Raw genomic sequence first — 18,315 nt, 5'->3', positions numbered from 1 at the left:
CAGTACAAAATTACTTCCGCTTCTACTTATCTTTCACTTGCAGAGTTCTATGTTGTCATAAATCCACTTGGTCTGCAGCTGTTTATAAAGCCCTTCATATCAAAACCCTATTATTGTTGTTAAATGATTTTATTTTAAAACCAACAACATGGAGATACTGCTCATACATTACGAAGACTCAAACATGCAGAGAGACAGCCCTGCTTTATTTTGCACAGTCTGCCCTCAGCTCAGCTCCCTGGGCCTGCACAGTACCGGAGCTTCAAACGCTGACTCCTTTCATGACTCAGCCAGCAGCACAGTTTACTCTGCCAGTCCTTCAGTTGTGCCTGCACAAATGTTTGACAGGTCTTGCAGCAAAACAGACGAAGGAACTGATGGAGTTAAAAGAACAAAACCAAACAAAAAAACCTTTTGGGATGCTTTGACTAAATATAGGTGACATGGATCCCAGCCAAGGTGACAGCACAGACAGAAGAAATACACTATGGTTTGAATGAATAACCATGATGTGCAAGGCTTGCTTGGACAAGAGAAAAATAGCAGGTTTACTGCATTTCTAAGACAACTCCAAGTTAGCTCAAAGAATGGTGAAGGAATAAGAAAATGCCTGTGGATGGGTCCTATTCAGTCAAGACCTATACATTTTTTTGTTAACCCAATCTCAGCAATTTTTTTTCTGGAACCTTCACCATGTCTGTGTGTCTGTCTGAAGACACTGGGTAGAGATATTCTCAGTCAGTATGCTTTGGGAGGGTAAGAGCCCAAAAGGGAATGTTTTTAAGCCCCTGAGCACAGGAGATGAGCACTGGTCCTTGGGACTTCGCTGCTGAACTCAGAAGTCCCACTTCTGTCAATGCAGCACAGAAAGGGCAGCCAGGGAGCGTGCCAACACAAGTCACTACCTGCTCAGACCAGCACCATGAAGGTCCACATTCAGAGGCCCAAACTCCCAAGGGGCATCCACCTGAGGGTGCCCTATCACTGCAGCATGATACAGGGGGGTGTTCACAAAATCATTGGTTTCTTTCTAGCTTACAGTCCCCACAGAGTTAAACTGCAAAAAGAAACAGCCAAAGGAGAACTTACCCCTCAGAACTTAAGAGGTACAAAAATTAGGTAGCTGCACTTTCAGGGACCTAAAGAGTTGGGACGGGAGGTTCCTTGACATTACAAAAGCAGTCTCAGACAGCAGATCTGTGTGGACAACTGAAGATCCACAGGTAGATGATGACTAATTTTTGGTCAAGCCAGCAAATCAAACTCAAGTACTGTGACAAAAAAAGTGAAGGGAAATGAGGACTTCCAACCCATGTGGAGACATAGATTGCCTTTTTCTAAAAGAAGATATATCAAGATAAAGACTAGCATGTGACATTTAAGTACACTAAGAACAGGACTCAAGAGAAGAGAGCTGATCGCTTGTCTTTATTGAGCATAATGATTTTCACAAATGCATAATGTTGTTGCCTTTCTTTTTAATATAAAATGTACTGACAACATTTGGGGCATTGGTTACCATCTCAGTAAGGTTCCAAAATATTCACCAGCTTCAGACAGAGTTACAGGGCACACTGCAAGCTGCTTGTTTTGAAATGAAGCATAAATACTGTTCAGCAAGCTCATACAAAAATGCTAAAGCTGACCCAGCCTTAAACAGAATAACACTCACAGAAAGCTGTATCTTACTAATTTTAACCTCATGGACTAGGCAAAATTAGGGGCCTTTGAATTCCAGTAACATAAACTCTTTAACTGTCATAAACAAATACCCAGACTTGTTTTTAACTGCATTTTCTGGTTCCTCTCTGACAGGTTCCCATATTATACTTACATGGGGACATACCATATTATGATAATAACCTATGTCCTCACACTCAGAGGGAGCTTCCAAAATTCTTAGATCTAAATGTAGATCTTCTCATGCCGCCTGTAATCGCATGGAGACAGGACACACTCTCCTTTTCCTCTATAACTCTACACATACCATAGATACTTGATCTGTACTACCATCAGAGTACTCAAAACAAAACACAAGCAGATCAGTATCACCACTAAATTTCAGTTCCTTTCAGCTGAAAAAAGTCTGTCATATACTTGAACTACCAAGACATACAAGTCACCTAGACTTACAAGTTTCTCAGTTTAGAGACCATGCCAATGATGAAAGGACAATTAAAATACCTGAAATATGGGGGGGGGGGGGGGGGTTGACAGAAACGTAATTCATTCTTCCTCCTTGCTTACAAGCAAAGCACAAACATGAACTTGTACTAATAAAAATATTGCAAACCGTAACCTTGTTTACATTTGTTATAGCAAGATAACACAATACTGCATATGCTGCTCTGAAAATAATTTTCATACAAATTAAAAGGTCAGCATGGGGATTTCCTAAGTACAAGTTTTGTTTACTATGGGACCTGGGTCACTAATTCGTCTTTGTGAAGCAGCAGTTGCACGACAGTTAATTTTTGGTCAGAATTAATGAATGTTATTACTGCACTACCTAAAAGTGATTACTCAGGTAAGGCCTGGGACCAGAGGCCACTGAGCACTGGGGGCCATCCACCCATATTTGTCTCTGAGGTGAGAAGGTGTGGCTCAGCTACAGATAAGGTTCCTGTTAAAGTTGAGTTAACTTTCAGGATGAAAGGTGAACATAAGTAAGAGCAAGATATTGGTTCAGGAAGACCACTGCCTCCTTCTGTATCTTCTACGAGACCTGCAGAAAAAGGTAGCAGAGGCAGTGACAAAAGTTAGTGTCACGACTTGCAGATACTACTGACAACACCTCTGCTCTGAAGAGGAGCTAAGGTAAAGTCTAGTACTGGCAATAGCGATTTGGCTACGATGACATTGAAAGCTGGAAGAAATGACGGAGCTAGGGCTAGGATGGCAGTTCAGCCCAGCAAATACCAGCACAGACTAAAACCTGCTATCAAAGGGTAATGTGGCTTTATTTACATCTGGAATTAGAAGAGGGTGCTGGCCTAGAATAAAGGATAGTACTGGAATTGGGTTTAGGGTTGGGGCTCAGGCCAGCAGATATTGATAAACTACAGCTTAGAAAGCGCCTCCAGGTTAACATGAAACGTGGTGCTGGTTTAAACCATCTGACTGCAGAGATCTGTGGGATAAGGAGTTAGATAATGTTAAGATTAGCAGTGGAATTAGGGTTTGAGCATACCCTGAAAGAGGTTGATAAACTGCATCATCTCGTTTTGGTATCAGGGAGGGCCACACACCATGATAAAGGTGCTACATGACAGGGCTTCACACACCCTTAGCAAGCCCAACACCGCCCAGCATGCCAGGCCTACTCTGTCTATATCCTCTGTTGACCCAAGGCTCCCCAAGCCATACACGTGCTGTAGACCCACTGCGTTCCTGACCCCTCAGAATTACTGTATATGTACACTTCTGTCCTTGTGTATGTGCACAGGGAACCTGGCATTCCCAAGATGTACAGATTTTCTGTACCGTAGATGCACGGTGTGCATGTACTGTGCAGGGGGGCAAGGAAGAGAGCCCCAAACAAGGAAAGCATCTGTCTGAAAACATGCAGTCCTTACTGTCTCTATTTCTCCCATCATTTGCACTAGGGCTGCCATATCCGAAATACATCAAAGACCAAAAAAGTTAAGCGTCTGGCAACCAACGTCTCCTCCCTTCACAGATGCATTTTTAAAAACAGTGGATCAAGTCCGTGCAGCAGGTTGGTCCTGCCAAGGAAATCAAAAGCCAAATCAGCCAAATATACCGAGAAGCAGCACAAAAGCTTGTCTGTGTCTTCTCCAAATAGGAGCTTTGCCAATGATGATCTTGGCAGTACTATTTAGCATTTACCTTTTTCCCAGTTCTTGGGAAAAGGTGTCCACCATGTTACTCAGCATTTTCCAGGTTAGGAGAGGGTTCAGGACTGACCTTGCCTACTTTACATTACAGAAAAACCTGACACATATCTTGTCTATCTCTGTGTTTTAATCACAAAATAGGCTCACCCACATTAGTGATTAATGGTGAAAAATTCAGTCTTAGTGGTAGACAGGCCTTGGACCTCACAATGATACTTTCTGGGGAAGGACAAAACATATAATCACATTTCAAGGACAAAATCACGTCCATACTGGAGACTAGATAGTTAAAAACCTTGAAAATCAATATAAGTACACACAGCCCATCTCTACCATTTTCCAAGCCTGCAATTTCAAGAATGCAGGGTAGGCAAGAACAGCAGTTGCTCAATTCAGTGAACAAACCTGCTTCAGCATTCACTACAAACTGCAGAGGAGAAATCTTCACAGTTGAGTCTCGTGGAGAGGGAATCACAATAATCGAGCCTCATGGTCACATTATTGTTGTGAAACAGTCGCTGGGTAAATAAGGGTGTAGCCTGCAACATAGATTACCACTGGGGTGGGGGGGGGTGGGGGGAGAAAAAGCCACATGCAAAACATGGTCTTACCCCTGAAAAGGTATGAAGTCAAGAAAAAAGGATCTTACAAATCTGCACTGATTGTCAAAAATGCGGCAGAACAATGCTGCCATTCTAGTACTATCAATGCAGTAATGACACAGAGTAGGGAATAAAGGCGAGTTGCAGAGTTAAGTCTGCAGCAAATAATTTAGGCAAAAGCAAAAACAGCAAGAAAAGAGAATTCCAAGGGATGGAGGAGTAAAAGTTAGGATGATGTAGAAATGGCAGCTGAACTTCAGTTCACTAAGGTGAAGTCACAAAAGTGGTACATTTCCAGAATGATAAAAAATTAGTAGAAAAAGATTATAAAATTTAAAATGTAAGACGCTGATTTTAAAACATATAAATAGGCAGGTACCTCAGACTAGCAGAGATATGTATTAACAAAGCAGAACCAGAAAGGTGCCATCTTGGGTGAAATCTGACCAAACATTTTCTTAGCCTTTTTGTATTTCAGGGATGTGTACCAGTGTAACTGAAGGAGTTCAGAGACATTTTCCAAACTTATCTTTTCTTGTTTGCAGAAATCAAGTAAAGAACTTGCAAAGTAATCACTTCTACAAGACACTGCCCTCAGCTCTGCACATACAAATGTCTCTTTTGCCTCTGCACTAAGCGAAACTTCCTCTTAACGGTCCAACTTTGATTGTCCTACCAATTCACAGCATTTTTGCCAAACTGGGGGAAAAGATAATATATTGCATCTATCCTCTATGTAACACCATGCTGCTTGGAGCAGCTCCCACGGGGGCTTAGCAGGGTGCTACTGGCCACTTCTAGGGAAGATGACTGGGCGACAGGGAGCGGCAGAGGGAGGAGAGAGAGCAAAGCAACCTTCGCTCCTGCCTGCAGCGAGGGAGTGGCAGGGACTTGAAGGGGAGAGCACTTCATCCAGCCAGGCACTCCCCATCATGGGGGAGCAAAAAGCCATTTCATTCATTGCTCCCTCTGACCCCTGCATCTCTGAGGGAAGGAGAAAAAACAAAGGCATTAAGCATTTAGCATTATTTCTGATACAAGGAGGATACAAAAGCATCTCAAACAAAAGTTTCCATTCCAGTCTCCTAAGAGCTTCCCTCTTTACTGTCAACTCATCAGAAGTGGCAGGTTTTAGTGGGGTCTTGTTTCTGCATGCTAATGTGTCCTGATGTGCTATCTGGACGCTCTTCTAGTCTCAGCTTCCACCACTACACTCTTAATTCCTGTGACACACTAAGCTTCTGGTCCTTAGATAGGACTTGCATTTACGAAGAAGCAATATACAGGGTTCAATCCCCTGGTACAAGGTAGCATACAATTTTCCAACCTGTATTAAACTCTCAGATTATTTATGAGGTAAACCAATTATACAAATTTTGTCAAAATCCATGCCTATTAATACTTTTGCCTGTACTAAGAGCTCATTGGGCTCTAAAATTTGTACTGAAGACTACTCTATAGAAAATAGAGGGTTAATACTTTTAAATTATTGTTCACGGTAGCCCAGATAACATTAAAGAATCTGTTGCAATCAAAATACATAAGCTCTATTTCCAAATCTCACAACTCAGGTCAAGAACCGCAACCATAATGATTGTCAATGAAATACTGTATCCTGACTCACTCCATACAAATAAGCTATAAAAGTACTTCTCTGCTTCAGTAGAGGAGGGTGGCAAAGGAAGAAACTGATAAGGAATAATTAAACTAACACCACACTAATGAAAAGGTGAATTAATTCAAACAGCCTGTGAAGTATCCAAGTGTACACAAAGTAATTCAACAGACATTACACTGGAAGGCTGACTATCCAGTGCATACATGAAATCAGAATGTGATATTAATGGCACATCCAAGGATAGAGTTGATCATGGATTTTCTGTTGCTTACTGTCAAACATGAAATACTACTGCATGTCATTTTTGCAAGCAAGCCTTACAGAATGACCAGAGAAATCAGAAAATGATACAGCCAGTATCACACTGGACAATAACACAGAAAATAGAGTTGATTTTCTCATTGATAAAAACAGTGAAATATCATATAAGCTGCCCATTACTGTACCTTCATGACATCTTTATAGGAATGAATGGCCTCAACTTCCGCTTTGTCATCATCGTCATCCTCCACTCCTTCATCCAGAGCATCATATCCTTCATCCCTACTCCCATCTGTTTCTGTGGTATTAGTCATGTAGTCAATAAGCTGCTCCAGTGGAGGACTTAATTCCCGCTCTTCATTGTCCTTCAAACCATAGTCCAGGGCTTTATATATAATAATCCCTAGTGATTCAATAACCTAGAAAAGTGAAAAAGAAATATTTATTAATGCCATTTACATGAATGAATAGGTCAGTCTAGGAACACCCTTTTCTGGTGTTTGTATAACAAACTTAGCCACTGAGAGGGCAATAAACATCAAAATTAAACAGAAAAATGATCCTCTAATACCTACAGTAGTACTTCGGTAATGCAGCACAGAACATGCAAGAGCAGGTCATACCACATACCTACTGCTTTCTTATTTCAAAGTTTTAAATAAAAATTCATAATTTAAAATGAAGCAGGACCTTTTTAGATTATTTTCCCTTTTTCCTTCTAATATGATAAACATCAAAATAACACTGCTCTAGACTTTGTAAAACTATATTACATGCATATGACTTTGGGGGGGGGGGGCAGGTGGGAAGAAATGAAAAGAAAGACTAAACTAACATGAGCTGTCTCCCCCCTCCCACAAATTAATGACACTTGGAAACTGCCCTTCAGTTTCTGCATCTCTTCATTGACCTGAGAGGTGTCTGGACACAGCTGTGGACATCCCAATATTAACTCACTGAGCACTGGGACATCAGCCCACAAGAACTCCTTTGTCTGTTGCACAGACGGTGGAGGCACACATATTCCACTGAGACTACCAACAACTGGATTTCATAGTAATGAGGTAGTACCTCAATTTTTCATTGAACTTGAGGCTGCTTTTTTGTGCTCTGTCAAGAGCAAAGCAGATAGACGATGTCTTACTCAGTGTAAGCTAGCAAAGAAAGTCATGAACATCCCAAAATGCTAAATGCACATTTTCTTTCTTGGCATGAATTATTTTCCTTACAAGTAATATTGAAGCTTCTAGCATTTTAAAGATGTAAAGAGATGGCATTTCAAACTGAGGAGTTTGGAAATGGGTATTAATGGAGAGGGAAGGGAAAATGGACTTGCAGGAGTATACCACAAGAAGGTAATGTCACTGCTGGGAGATCCTTGTCTGACAACGGAAGTAGGACTGGAGTTATTGCATGTAATCTCTGATCTTCCTTGTGTGTTGTGATGGCTAGCATGTCACACAAATGAGCAGACTCCAGTGTAGGAGTAGTTGGCACTAGAGCAACTTTAATAAGAGGAGCATTTCTAAACATACCAAACCTTGTCATCAAATGGCATTTTCTCTCATCTGGCTTTCAGTACTATCCTGGTCAACACACTTTTAAATGCAGATTTTTGAAATTCTATTTGGGTAAATAGGACAACAAAAATGGATTCTTAAAACATGAAATTTGACTCTACCAGCTTACTCATTTCAGCACAGCAAAGTATTTTTGGTCTGGGAGGCTGGAGGTTAGCAAAGACTTAAAATGATATCCTATTAGTTTACCTACACAGACAATTTAATGAACTAGCTGTAGTCTTGACAGCTTTACACTTGCATACTTCACTCCTCTGTTGACATTACTTTGCAGTGCAAATTCACTGTGCAAGACAGTGGCTAACAAACAAGCAAACATAAAGCCCACCCTTTTATAATTTATTTCAAATAATTTTGATAACTGGATTCAATATAAATAGTTTTCCTATGCTAGTCTCTCAAAATGTGTTCATATGTATTTGGAAAATATTCTTAAAATGCAGTTAAGAAAAGTGATTAGGCAAATTAATGAAGAAAAAATTGTCTTAATTTATTTAGTTCAAAGAAGAGCTTCTGACTTGGGAAATGCTAGTGAGACAGCAAAGTATACCAGGGAAGCATCACTGCATGCTTGCTCAGTTCTCATACGCTTCCCCAGACTTCTGCCATGACCTACTTTGGAGGCAGGACACTGCACCATATAGACCTTAAAAATAGCTGTAACAGATCAAAGTTAACGTTTGCAGCATATCTAGCTTGCTTCTTAGAGAAGCTGTTTTGTAATAACTGTCTTGTAAAACTTGTATTGTTAAAAAAAAATCTGAAAATGTGAAAATTTTCACAAAACAAAATATATTCTACTAGTAGACATGTATGTTTCCTGTAACTCAGGTTCTGAGTACAATCTCAACATACACCCCTTCAGCCACTGAAAGGGAACAAAGAATACCAAGTTAATTCCAATTTGAAGTAGACCTAAATGAAAATGAAGTACAATTGAATAATCGCTTTGATATTTCAAACACTTGGGAGTAAACACAATGTGAGTAATTTCTAACTTTAATAAAAACTAAATTTGAAAGAGTATAGCATACATGAGGAGGACTGAAATGTCCAAATTAGATGCAAAGAAAATAATGTCTTGTGCCATGCAGTGAAGGCTGCTGAACACAGCTTCTGGATTTTGCTACACAAACACTTCAAAAAAATAGAAGGCGGGGGAGGGTATAAAGAAAGTGTGCTCTCTCTGCCTCCTTCTGTTTGGGAAGAGGATTAAGGCATTCAAAAGCACTGTGGCTAAAACTGGATGACAGCTGCTGCTTTCTTTGATGTATCAGCAGTGGGGCTTCTGCAGTTCAGTAATACGGTTTGTGCATTTTTACGTACTATGAACAGATTTCATAATACATGCAAAGCTGACACAACACGAAAGCCTGCAACAGCACCAATTCAGACCTATATTTCAGTCTCTCAGCTCCTTATTTAGGAGTCGTGACCAAAACCATATTTATTCAGCGTCTGTCAGTAACACAGATTCTTCTTGCTGAAAGACAAAGCAGTGAACATCTTAACTGAGGAACTTTGCTTTGACTTGCATTAAAACTGAAAACAGTGCTTTCAGTAATACTGGTTTACCAAGGATCTTGTAAAAACCACACAAGTGCCATATGAACATCAAACAGAAGTCACAGCATCGTCAGTGCTTCTTCACATGGACAAAACTACTAATGCAACTTCACACAAATAAAACTTCTAGGTCTATATAACTAGAAACATAGTACACAAGGTTAGACATTCAGCTCATCGCTGCTTAAAGGCATGAGTGCTGTCACTTTGCCTGTAATAGAAATCAAATACAAACAAAAAAGGAAAAGCTTTTCACAGCTGAATGAATGAATTGACAAATATGTGGGGTTTTTGAGTTGGATAATCAGGGACTATAAGTTTTTTTTTAAAAAAAGCATAAATTATTTACAAAGAAGTCACTGGTTCTAAACTGTACTGTTTGCTAATTTGACACAAAATAAATACTTCTGGCACCTGACAAGTGATAAGCAGTGGCATAGTTTTCAATTATATGTGAAAACGGAGGTATAGTAGGAAAAACAAGGGTAAGGAGGGACTTAGCAAGGCTCTTTTAAACCAGAGTTGTACATTGACACACCGAAACAACTGCAGGACACTGAAATAAGTGCCAGCACTAATGATAAATGATATTGCTCGATTCAGATGAAAAAAAAAAAAAGTTCTGCACCTTGAATTTTAGAACTCATTTGTTCCTGATTGATTTAAATTTTGGTGAAGGATCTGATCTTTGTAAATCAATCAGTGGCTAAATAACTTAAAAAAATAAACAAGGAAGTCTGCGTTACTATGCTTTACACTTTCTCACCAAGTTCTTTTGAAAGTCATGGCTTCAGACCAAAAAAAAAAAAAAAACCCAACACACTAACGTTTCTCACAGACCGAACTTGTACTCTGCTGTGCTTAAATCATTAGTGAAAGGGGAATTTTGTCTCACCGTAAGTGAGTATTCTTGCAGTTCCTACACCAGTCTGGACTCGTATAATACTGCTCTTTTTCAACAAGTTGCGATAAAGTTGCTGGAGCACTTTGACTTCAAACAAGATATAAAAACAATATCCTCATGCTCCTTTTACACACACAGCAAAAACAAACCCCAAACCATTCAGGTTCTTTTCATACACAAACACTGCATGGAACTTTCCATTTCGTATACCTTCCTCCAACACATGAAGGCATGCCTCTTGGAAGGGTGTTCGTTAGGGTTTTAGGTCTTTTATATGACACAAATTATGTTCTTCCAAGGAACACTGCCAATTTAACATTCTCAACAACTCTTCAAATACACAGCCTTTGTATAGGAACCAAATATGTTTGAGACTTGCAAAACTCTCGATCGAAATTACCATGAGTACTTCACTTATCTTTTTTTTTTCCAGAGAAGAATTCTTTTTTCCCCTCAACATATATATGTGTCTCTGACTCTTGCTGAAGCGTAGATGAGAACAGGCAGAATCTACATGCCATTCCCCCCACTCACCGCATGCACAATAGGGCACTGTCTGAGCTTTCATCCTCTTCCTAGGCTTGCCTCAATTTTTAAACAAAGCAACAAAGCCTAAGGACAGGCTTGTACTTACAGCAGCAAAGGGCTTTTTTTCAGCTCAAATGCCTGTCCCTCCCTAAAATTCTCCCTTCCTCCAAAAGCCACTCAGGTTTTGTATCCCTAAATTGGGATTAAGAATGCCATAAAGCTCCAGCTCCTAAAGTGAGTCAACTAACTTTGAACTTTCCCACAGGGACCTCAGATATGGCAACCAGTCACAACAATATTTGCACTGTCTTTCATGAATTCTAATAAATTTTTTATTACAAATTTATACTACAATTATTATGTTTAAGTGCTCCCATTTCTTACCAGCAGACCTCCAACACATCTCACGAAGGAGAATCACTCTGCCTTACAGTAAGAGTGCCAAGAGCCTGGGGCTGGCATTAGCCACGGCACTCCTTAGGGCAGAGCTCCTCTCCGCCACTAACTCTGCCACCACCCCTGGTATTAGGCAGCACTTAGTCAATCGGCAAAGACTAACCTGTCCTACTGCTGACTTCAAATTAGCCTGCCAGGAGCTCCACACTGTGCTTCTGGAATCGTAAGACGCAGCATAAACATACCCATAGACACCCTTGAAGTCAAGAGTTACGTGTCTTAAATTTTCTATGATGCATTAGGAGAAGACACAAACATGCACACTTTTTTGTGATAAATTCTGTAGTACAGTACAAAAGACAGGCATGTTAAAATTTTATGTAAACCCAACTGTTCCTCTCCAGCTAGATGACAGAGGGAGCAAGCTATTGCTCTGGTTATCATTTCCATTTGTAACAAAGGAATTTGTTGTTTCTTCAGTACCCAATTCGGGAACTGAAAAAGACACACTTTTAGGAAGGGTGAACAAATAATGGGGTTAGGATAAACCAAAGTACACTTTTGGGTTATTTACCTCATCCTTAGATGCCCTACATAACTCTGAAGAGCATCTCATGGATGAGTATGTCTAAATAGGTTGTTGTAAGAGACTGCATACCTCAGGTATACTAATGTAGTTTTTACCACAGCATTCCCCAGTGGAAACAGGCTAGCATTACCCAGGTTTTAATAGCTGGGGACATTGCTAAATTTAAATATGACCTTCGCTAAATTAGAGCAACTTGCAACAGACTGTCAAATGAGAACAGTGAAAAAACTTCCAAGTGCTTCCAGGTAAGCAGCAAGGATTTGGAATATTTCCAATCAATCAGATGAATCACTCATTTCCAAAGAATATAGACATCAGATACAGGATTATTTAACTTCTGGGTGATGTTGGTTTGCTACTGAAATAACGAGATAATGCTTTCTGCAATATAATGAGCCTTGCTATTTAAGACAAAGCAGTAATAAAAGCAAAGCAAAAAAAAAAATCAAAGTATGTCAAATTTAACAGAAAATAAATATGAAAGGAAAATAAATACACCCTTTTAACAAGATTCAGTCTGGTTTAGATACATTCAGAGTTAGGAAAATTTCTCTACTGTATTCAGGGGAGATATTTTTCAAAATTATTTTATATCCATGAGTCTTTGAATGCACTAAGTGGGTAGACAGACCTACCTACTGAACTCTTTTTACTATTCAGGTATACATTAAAGACATTCAGTGGAAGAACTCCTGATATAAGACACAGAACAAGCCTAAACATACAAAGAGGATGCTTGCTTTTTTGAGTTTTGTTTTGTTCCCCCCAAAGTGAATATGTAAAAATTTAAGCACTTAAATGTTGTTGGACTCAGTTGCCTCTAATAAAGTAGCAGTAATTTTACTCTAAGTTTATTAAGGCTCAAGTGTAATATAACTCTCCAATTTATTCAAAGGTTCTGATAATTATAAACATGTTTTTGGTTGTTCAAGTTTCACTGTAGATATTATCTAAGGAGAACTATAATTTATTAGCATAAATGAAAGCAGAATTTATTCCATTGTATCAGTCTCAACTTACATTTTATCTGCTGCATTAAAACATTGAAACAAACCCCTCATTTTTCTTGTAGTTTTTGTTCATATGTTATAATCCCCAATATTAAGACAAATCATTACTCTGTTATTAAGCAATTTATCCAACCTGAAGGAATTTCACTGAAGCGACAGTTCATACTCAGATAGAAACAAAATTAAATTCCCTGATTTAACTGTGGAGACTCCAGTAATAGCTGAAGCTCTAGTAAAAGAATTAGGTGCAATAATTAAGTAACCCAGATGGTGAAAGTAATTTGAAAGTTCTTAAATACACCTCTATTCATATCATGGTTTTAAATACAGGTCATGTTATCCTGATCCCATTTAAGTAAATGGCGATGACATCAAGAATTCTAAGGTTAGAATGTATTTGCTGAAACAGGCAGAATGGGTATGTTGTTACATTTCCCTACTGTACGCTTAAAATTATCTGAAAATTGTCTTAAAATATCCTACCTATTCAGGATTTTAGGCACAGTATCTCACCTTGATTTTTTTAAGAAATATTTTATTATCACAGTCTATAAAGACAATTTGCACAAAAACTTCATTCAAAATCTTAGCAGCTTTGAAGTTAAGTACATCAAAATTAAGTTTGTGAAAGCCCCAATGACTATGGAAATGCTATTTCAAAATATAAGGAGAATATGTTTATCATAAGTTGAAGATACAAAATCAGATCATGTCACAAACTTCTATTCTAGTTCCCTTCTCATGTACACCAAAGCCATAAATCTGCTATTACCCTTCAGAGTAATGCTTCTTAAACATAAGAGGTATTTTTTTTAAAGAAAAGTTTCAATGCAGTATTAATCTGATAAATCAACAAGTACTATTATTACATCAGAATCATTTAATACTACACTTATCCAACCAAACCAATCATTATTCTTTTCGGCACACGTAACCCTTCAGTATTCCTGACTTTACTAAATAAAGTCAGGTCCAAACAAAGTTTTTGGGTTTGTTTTGTTTTTTTTTTAAATGATGAAATATAGTTAAACATCTACATATAGTTCTACATAGAAAAAGAAAGCAATCAGGTGAACTCCCCAAGTAAGCCAACAGACAGAGCAAAGACTTTGGTTGACTACAAAAACATAACCAGGCCACAGAAACTCCAGTGGGGTCAAATTGTGTAAGACACAGAAATTGCCGTTTGCCGTATCAGCCTTTTGAATAAAGCTTTATGTAGATTACACGAGAGTATCAGATTAATTACAGCAAAAGATTTTGTAGTGAGAGAGAGGTGACCAGCTCAAGGAAAATGGTATAAAGGAGAGGGAAACTAGTTCAGTAGCTCTGATCCCAAGAATTCATGTGTGACTGGTTTAAATTTGGCTGATAATAAAATGCTTCCAGTAGCTTTGATTCAGTTCAATTTATGGTAGTCATGAAGCAATGCAAAATCAATGCCACTTTTATTCAAAATGTTTACACAGTTCAACTAATCTACTCAAAAAATCTGTTTGCATTAACTTCTCAGCCTTCCCACACAGATTTCATTTAAACCACTACAGTTGCCTGCTATAGGCTTGGCCCCCATTTAATTAATCAAAAAATTAAAGTGAGTAAACAACTGCTGCAATATAAACCATTTCTTCTCCTGTGAGTCAAGAACTTTCTCACACCTATTTTCCCCCAAATTAACAACTACAAAAGCCGAGCAAACAAAATACCTGCACAATGAAAGCTATTCTTTTAAATACAAATTCTTGATTAGTTAAAGTTTTACATTTGCATGTATGTCTTATAAGCTTTCCAGCAGCGGCTCTCAACAGACTTTACAAAAGTTAGGCTGGTTTCACCATATTTGTCAGAGGTATGTGTGCATTTCAAGCGTTTCACAGATGATGAACTTCAGGGAGACAGATGGAACACCTGAACAAGTTCACACAGAGCTGGGAACATGATAACTGTTCTGGTTTAACTGTAGCTTTCCTAAAATCCATCTTCTTCCATTCCTGGAAAAATAATGTCCTTCTGACTCCTAACAGACTTCTCTGGTCAGTCAAATTGTTGTAATCCCAAGATTTCATGCCTAAACTCAATGATGCCAAGAAACAAGCCCAAATGTAACCACACAACAGGTCCTTTTTAAAGTGATGTGCCACAAAAGAAGGCTGACATATGCTGCTGCCTTCTAGTGACTGGAGTATTCATTAACCACACACAAAGCAATACAAATTTAATGCTGCTTGTCTTAAAGGTACTGAATATTGATGGGAAGTCAAATAACAACCAGTAAGAAATCTGTCCTTTTCATCCATACTGAAGAAGAAACTTCAAAGATGTCTATGGGATGTTGGCATTTATTACATAGCCACCCAAGATGAACCATACACAGCTACCTTTTATCCTGTGGAAGAGCACTCAGCCATACCTAGGCAAAGATCTATACGGGACTGCTTTCCTAAAGAAACTAATGGGAATTCACACATACAGCCTGTGAACAAAAAGCTAAAAAATTCGAGACTCATACTGAGAGGTTTTTTTTAGTCAGATGTGCAAGGAAACTTGAGCTTGACATTAAGGACATAACTTGATCATGAAATATGTGAATTTTCACGTGGACAAGAGTTATGAATGTGCCAGACAGCTATTCATTTAGGTCACATATGATCTCTGTGTCATACAAACATAACACTGCAGGCTGACAAAGCCTCTGCAAAGCTCCTGATTTTATGAATATTCTTCCACATCCTCTTCCCCATAAGCAGCAACATTGGATACAGGCATTTGGATCACAGGCATTCAAATACTCCTCCAAGACTGAATGCGTAAGTGAACACAAAATATTTTAGTAACGAGCAAAGGAAGTTACTGCACAGTTACTGTCAAGCTCTCACAATGGCCTTGTTGGAAAGACTGGCATTTGCTAGAATAATCCAAGAAAGCACTAGTAGGCACTGTTGGCAAGTCATCTATTCATAAGAAGATAGAAGCCTGACATTATTTTTTAGGTCTGAAATTCAGATACAATCATAGCACGGAGGGCTGACTTAACCCTAAACCAAAAAGCAACAGAATGTGTGGCCAAGCCTCAGCAAAAAGCTTACCACCTGCTCTTTGGGCCACAAAACCCCAGAGAATCCATTTATGAAATGACACTTGCAGTTTTCTATTTCTATCTCCTTCTGAACCGTGAAATCCCTCCAGGAGAAATCCATAGTAAAACGTAGCTCTATCGCAGTTAAAAGTTATTGATATATAAAACATACAGTTTATAACCTCAGGCATGAATTACCTTAACACAAGATATTCTAGCACTTGCCGGATTCCAAAGTCATTAAAGTGCTGAACTGTGACAGTTTATTATCCTTAATGGGACAGCCATATTCCTGGATTATGAATTGCTGAGCATTGTCTTATTGCTCTCTGCCAATAATGACAATATCCATGTATTCTAGTATAGCAATGATAACAAAGATTTGCTTACAGTCACAGTTCAGAAGTGTTATGCTATTTAAAAAAACTCATATGCATTTTATGCTTAGATTAAAAAAAAAACCCAAACCAAAGCATTCCTAACTGGCTCTCTGCAGAAGCCTGTATCACACAGCCAGATTTTCTACAATGCTCAGCACTTGGACTTCTCATAGAGTAGAGATATTATCTAGGTAATTCATCTTAGCTGCTAAGATAGCAGCCAAGTTACTAAATATCCAACCATTGGTGGAGAAGGATTAATTCCAACACTTACATGTATGTAAGCTGCACAGGCACTTGGGAAGAAAAAAAAGGCTGAAGTTCGGTGTTTTTTTTTTAAAAAAAGGTATATGCATACCAATTAACTAGACTTACTGCCTCAAAATCTATAGTGAAATTCTCTGTCCTATTCAGTGCATTTTGCACTGCTTGGGAAACTTGAGAGTCTCATAAAATTAGGCCTAAAAGAGGCAATCCTGAGTTTCGCCTGTGCTGAGACCTTGTTAATGGATGTGCTGAAGTTAGTTCCTGTACAAGCCGCTCTCCCATCCTCAGCCCAAGGAAAAGCAAGCTATGTAAAGATTCATATTGGAGGTAACATGGTAGCAAGGTGTCCTGGTTTCAGCTGGGATAGAGTTAACTGTCTTCCTAGTAGCTGGTACAGTGCTATGTTTTGAGTTCAGAGCGAAGAATGTTGATAACACTGATGTTTTCAGTTGTTGCTCAGTAGTGTTTAGACTAATGTCAAGGATTTTTCAGCTTCTCATGCCCAGCCAGTGAGAAAGCTGGAGGGGCACAAGAAGTTGGCACAGGACACAGCCAGGGCACCTGACCCAAACTGGCCAACGGTGTATTCCATACCATGTGACGTCCCATCCAGTATAGGAACGGGGAAGTGGGGGGCAGGGATTCGCCGCTCGGGGGACTGGCTGGGTGTCGGTCGGCGGGTGGTGAGCAATTGCACTGCGCATCATTTGTACATTCCAATCCTTTCATTATTGCTGTTGTCATTTTATTAGTGTTATCATTATCATTATTAGTTTCTTCTTTTCTGTTCTATTAAACCGTTCTTATCTCAACCCACGGGTTTTGCTTCTTTTCCCGATTTTCTCCCCCATCCCACTGGGTGGGGGGGGAGTGAGTGAGCGGCTGCGTGGTGTTTAGTTGCTGGCTGGGGTTAAACCACGACACAAGGGGAAGGGGGACACCAGGGCACAGTGACTTGTCGCATCCATAGGACCACTGTAGGACAGCTCTAATGTGGTCCTACACAATTCATCCCTCAATCAAGGATTCACAACAAGCTCTTCAAAGCTTCCTCACTGACTTGCAAAGAACAGAGCTGAGCTCAGGTGTACAGGGACTATAAATCCCCTTGGACTTCTCATGCTTTGGAAATTAAAATAATGCTGCAATATTACACTGTCTTTCTAGCCACAGTGTCATCCTTTAAATGACAGAATGGGATCCCTACCTGGAAAAAGAAAGTCCAGGCATTATGTTCATACTGTGGCGAGTTTGCTGACTTTGAAAACATCACACTTTTTTTGTAAAATATCAACTACAATTCAGAGTTTATAATTTCCAGGTAAGTGTTGTCACAGCACCTCTAAGTCAGAATATAGTTGCCTCCACAATTTTCTTAACAGAAAACAGCCAAAGAATTAAAATCCTAAATTTAGTCTCATCTTTACACCCCCAAATTCCCCAGCAAAATAAACTGAACTGCCCTTCCTAACCACACTGTAAAACAAGGCATTACCTCTTCCATCCAGTACTTGAGCCAATTTCAAATGTAGGAAGTGTATGGGGCTGAAGGTCCTGTGGGGTTTTCCCAATTGCTCATTTCTTGTGAAACTTCACACTAGTCATTTCCCCTCTCCTATAACAGTTTTACCACCTGTTATATGAGGATGTTGACCCATTTTCAAAGCTCTGGATGAGAAGT

General features: G+C 39.2%; 1 protein-coding gene across 4 annotated transcripts in view; it reads right to left on the bottom strand.

Moving 5' to 3' along the window:
- Positions 1–18,315, bottom strand: part of SPIRE1 (spire type actin nucleation factor 1) — a 133,820-nt gene that overhangs the window by 67,501 nt on the left and 48,004 nt on the right. For all 4 annotated transcript variants that reach the window (XM_052786833.1, XM_052786835.1, XM_052786836.1 and 1 more), the window contains exon 3: positions 6,524–6,757. In XM_052786833.1, the coding sequence (XP_052642793.1) occupies positions 6,524–6,757 (234 nt within the window). The remainder of the gene's footprint in view (positions 1–6,523; positions 6,758–18,315) is intronic.

The sequence above is a fragment of the Harpia harpyja genome, chromosome 5 (assembly GCF_026419915.1).
Source record: "Harpia harpyja isolate bHarHar1 chromosome 5, bHarHar1 primary haplotype, whole genome shotgun sequence".
In the NCBI taxonomy this organism is placed as follows: Eukaryota; Metazoa; Chordata; class Aves; order Accipitriformes; family Accipitridae; genus Harpia; species Harpia harpyja.
Note: the sequence above shows the minus strand (reverse complement) of the source record. Positions and strands in the feature narration are given on the sequence as shown.